At 43.5% G+C, this 4,158-nt stretch overlaps 1 protein-coding gene across 1 annotated transcript; it reads left to right on the top strand.

Annotated features, from left to right (window-relative positions):
- Positions 1-2,955: 2,955 nt before the first annotated feature.
- Positions 2,956-3,951, top strand: LOC143655987 (olfactory receptor 1J4-like). The gene has a single exon (XM_077127600.1). The coding sequence runs from the start codon at positions 2,956-2,958 to the stop codon at positions 3,949-3,951; it is 996 nt and encodes a 331-aa protein (XP_076983715.1).
- The last annotated feature ends 207 nt before the right edge of the window (positions 3,952-4,158 follow it).

Below are 4,158 nucleotides of genomic sequence, written 5' to 3'. Positions count from 1 at the left end.
CTTGCACTTAGGGTGACTCTAGTGGTCTCTCTGTTTGGATCTAACAGGCTGGTTTCACAATCTGACTCTTGATGAGTCCTACTGGGTGCCCAGACACTGCTAGTCTCTGAGTTGTGGGGAGAGGCAAGGAGTAAAGTGCACAACCCCTATCCTGGTGGTGAATAGAACTTCCTGAGACACAAGAAGGAAATGTGTCCCCATAAGTAGAGCAGATTGTATGTATGGTTGAGAACTGAAGCTTGTGTGAAGTGGGGAAGAGAGAATCTTGGAAAGAAGCCTGTTAAAATGTCAATTTTTTTGTTAGAGTTCAAGGGGAGCAACAAAGGTGGAGTATAATAGGGTTGGTGGGTCCACTGAAATTTGAACCAGATAAAGTGTTGCTCTTTGTAGAAGGTTTAGATCTCCTTTATGGATGGTGTAGATTGTTATTAAATTCTGAATGTTTTAATAATCATTTCATTTTGTTATTAATTCAATATCCATAATTATCTATCTATAGACGTACCTGCATGCAGTTACATTTATTGGAAGATACAAAAATAATGCTAATCAGAATTAATGTTTATTGTGCAAATATTATGTGCTTTAGCGTGTATTATTCCATTTAATCTTAATGATCACATCATGATAACAATACTATTATTATCTGCACTTTTCAACTAACAAAACAAGGTTGAGGGAATTTGCTTTAATTGTTCAAAGCCAACAAATAAACACTGGTAGTATCCACACTCACTTCCGGTGTTCTCTGACCCTGTTCACTGACTACATCAGAGCAGAGGACGACTGGCTACTCCTGCTTCCCAGGTGGAACTCTGAGCAGGAAGCAAGTGGCCCAGATGTCCCCAATATCCAGTCCTCTCTGGTGACTCTAGGAGCCCAAACCCTCTGGTCCCTGTCCAGCCTCCTCCCAAGGTATGAGGGAACATTTCAGGCAATTAACCTACTTGATTATTTCCTTCACCAGGAGCTTAGGGACTAACCTGACTGCTCTCTTGTTGATAAAAAGTAACCTGCTGCCTATTTCTTTGGAGTTCGTGGTCCTACATAGGAAGGTCTGGAGGTCAGGGCTCACAGAGTCTTTTATTTACTCTTTTGTTTCTGGTGTTGCGAAGAGTCTTTTATTTACTCTTTTCTGTTTCTGGAAAGTGGATTAGAAGGTGCCTGAGGTCACCCAGGACTGGCAAAGGTCAGAATGAGCTGGGAAGTTTTCAGTAGGCAAGGTATATCTATGTGGTTATAGATATGCAGATATATTTCTGGTGGGTCTATGTGGTGCTTCTTGCATGTGTGATGTACTTGAATGCATATTTTCTTTGTCAGTTCAGTCTCTGTGTGTGGTGATTGTGTGTCTGTGTGTGTGTGTGTGCGTGATATATAATTGACTCACAGCCTGCTCTTTTCCCCTTTGACCCAGAACACACAGCTCCAAACACGGCCCGGTAGAGGAAGTGCACCACTTGTGTGCATGGTGGAGTCTCTTATTCCATGTTATTAATCCCAAACACTTAGCCTGGTCTCCTTCAGAATTCCCACTTTTTCACCATTGGACTGACATCATAGCCAAATAAATGAATGTGGAATGTGGAGGAAGACCTAGGTGCTCCCTAACTGGAGCACAAGTTTTCTGATGTTTCCTATATCCAGCATAAGAGAGAAGGCTTGAAATCTCTATTCCGTGGTGTGGGCATGTGTAATCTCTTTTTATGAGATACGTTTGTGTGTATGTGAGATGGGTGTGTGTTTGTTGATTGTGTTTGTGTACTTGCCGTTGGTTTAATTGTAGGTAGTGACTGTGTGACTGCATGTGAGTGAATGGGGCCCAGGTGACTCACACACTGCCCGCCTGCACCTGCACTGTGTGGAGGCTTGAGGGGGCTGGAAGGCCTCACCTGGAGGGAGGGTTTGACCAGGTGAGTTCTCTGTTGCCTGAATGTAAAGGGGCACATGTGTGCTATTGGTGTGTTTCATGTATGATTTTGGCGTGATGCATGTGACATGTACTTCCATTTGTTCATATGTGTGCTTTGTGTGTCTAGACTCAGGGAATGAGTTATCTATATGTCATAGGTGATGTGTGTTTTATGTGTTTTCTATTTGTCTTGTGACTGTACCAATTTTAGTGCTTGTGTGTTGTATTTTTTTCTTGTGTGTTGTATGTTCAGTTTTAAGCATTATGTATGAGTTGGGTTTACATGATAGTGTGGGCAACTGAACCACATAGTTACTGTTGACCACAGGTGGCTAGAATTCCTAAATCAGTACCTTGTGTGTGTGTGTGTGTGTAATTCATATAGTGTTTCAGGGGCTTCTGGTTGATACCTAAAAACAAATACAAAATTATGTCCTTAAGTGTCTTTCGACAGTGCCCTTTCTTCTAGGGGGAGGTATTTCTACCAGTGGGCAGGGGTCATGTTCTGGTGCATAAGAGTGCAGTGTCTGCTGTAAGTCAGTCTGGGCTCAATCTTCTGTCTCATCCTTACAAGTTTTGTACTCTTAGAGAGTCACATCAGCGCTCTGCGATTCTGTTTCCTCACTGGTAAAGGAGTGTCAACTATACCTACTTTACAATGCCTATGAGAAAATACACTTTACTCAGTACAGGGCCTGGCATATAGACAAAGAGACTGTATATATTGTTCTCTATTCAGTGTTTAGTGTATTATCTGGGATAAGGTTTATATTCAGTAATTATTCCTTGAATAAAAAAAAATGCTCCCTGGTTTCCGTGGAATAAAACTTTGTTGGTTATTGTGAGATTTTATTGCATTATTAGAGCCAAATGGGAGAGACTCGTGATTCATGTAGCAACAGTGTGAGAAATAGACATAAATGTAGCTAAAAATCAATAGTTTTATACTAAAAAGACATTACCATAATGTTATAGCCATGTTCACTATTTTTATGTCTTGACATTTCCCACTTTTCTTACTTTCCAAGAAAGAAAAGAGCAGCATGCGGATGGAGAACCAGAGCAGTGTGTCTGAATTTCTCCTCCTGGGGCTCCCCATCTGGCCAGAGCAGCAGGGCGGGTTCTTCTGCCTCTTCCTGGGCATGTACCTGACCACGGTGCTGGGGAACCTGCTCATCATCCTGCTCATCAGGCTGGACTCTCGCCTCCACACCCCCATGTACTTCTTCCTCAGCCACTTGGCCTTCACTGATATCTCTTTCTCATCTGTCACCACCCCAAGGATGTTGCTGGATATGCTAAGTAATCACAAAACCATTCCCTTTGGGGGGTGCATTTCCCAGATGTACTTTTACATACTGTTTGCTTCTGTTGACAGTTTTCTTCTTGCAGTGATGGCATATGAGAGGTACGTGGCCATCTGTCACCCGCTGCACTACTCCACCATCATGCGGGAGGAGCTGTGTGTCTTGTTGGTGGCTGGGTCCTGGGTGTGCTCCTGTGCCCGTGCCCTGCTGCACACCCTGCTCCTGGCCCACCTGTCCTTCTGTGATGACAGTGCCATCCCCCACTACTTCTGTGCCCTCTCAGCCCTCCTGAAGCTGACCTGCTCAGACACCTCCCTCAATGAGCTAGTCATCTTTACTGAGGCAGGAGTGACCTTCTTGCTGTCAGTGAGTACTATTTTGGGATCTTATATCTGCATTGGGGCCACCATCTTCAGAGTCCCCTCCATCAAGAGGATCTGCAAAGCCTTGTCCACCTGTGGTTCCCACCTGTCCGTGGTGTTTCTGTACTATGGGACTATTGCCATTGTTTACTTCTTTCCTTCATCAAACAATTCCAAAATCAAGGATATAATTGCTTCAATTATGTACACAGTGGTGACTCCCCTGCTGAACCCCTTCATCTACAGCCTGAGGAACAGAGACATGAAATCTGCTCTGGGGATTCTGAGAAGGAGGGTGACTATTGTCAAGAGACAGTTAGCCACTCAATTTCTTACATCTCCTAGTGATGCCCCAGGGATGACTCTTTGAAAAATCATGTAGGTGGTTATGGTAAATTGGAAAAATACCAAAATACTGAGCACACATTTTCACATATGGAATCTACTTCTCCATTCCTTAAATCTGGCAGGGCTGGTTAATTCCTTTGCCTAATAGATTCATTGGAAGTGATATGCCAACGGGTCCATGCCAAGGCCTCTACTGTCTTTGAAGATTTTTTCTGGCAGCTCTTGGACT

Source organism: Tamandua tetradactyla, chromosome 2 (assembly GCF_023851605.1).
Source record: "Tamandua tetradactyla isolate mTamTet1 chromosome 2, mTamTet1.pri, whole genome shotgun sequence".
Lineage (NCBI taxonomy): Eukaryota > Metazoa > Chordata > Mammalia > Pilosa > Myrmecophagidae > Tamandua > Tamandua tetradactyla.
Note: the sequence above shows the minus strand (reverse complement) of the source record. Positions and strands in the feature narration are given on the sequence as shown.

Excerpts from the sequence above, each read along its gene's own strand:
- LOC143655987 (XM_077127600.1), top strand. The coding sequence starts at position 2,956 with ATGCGGATGGAGAACCAGAGCAGTGTGTCTGAATTTCTCCTCCTGGGG.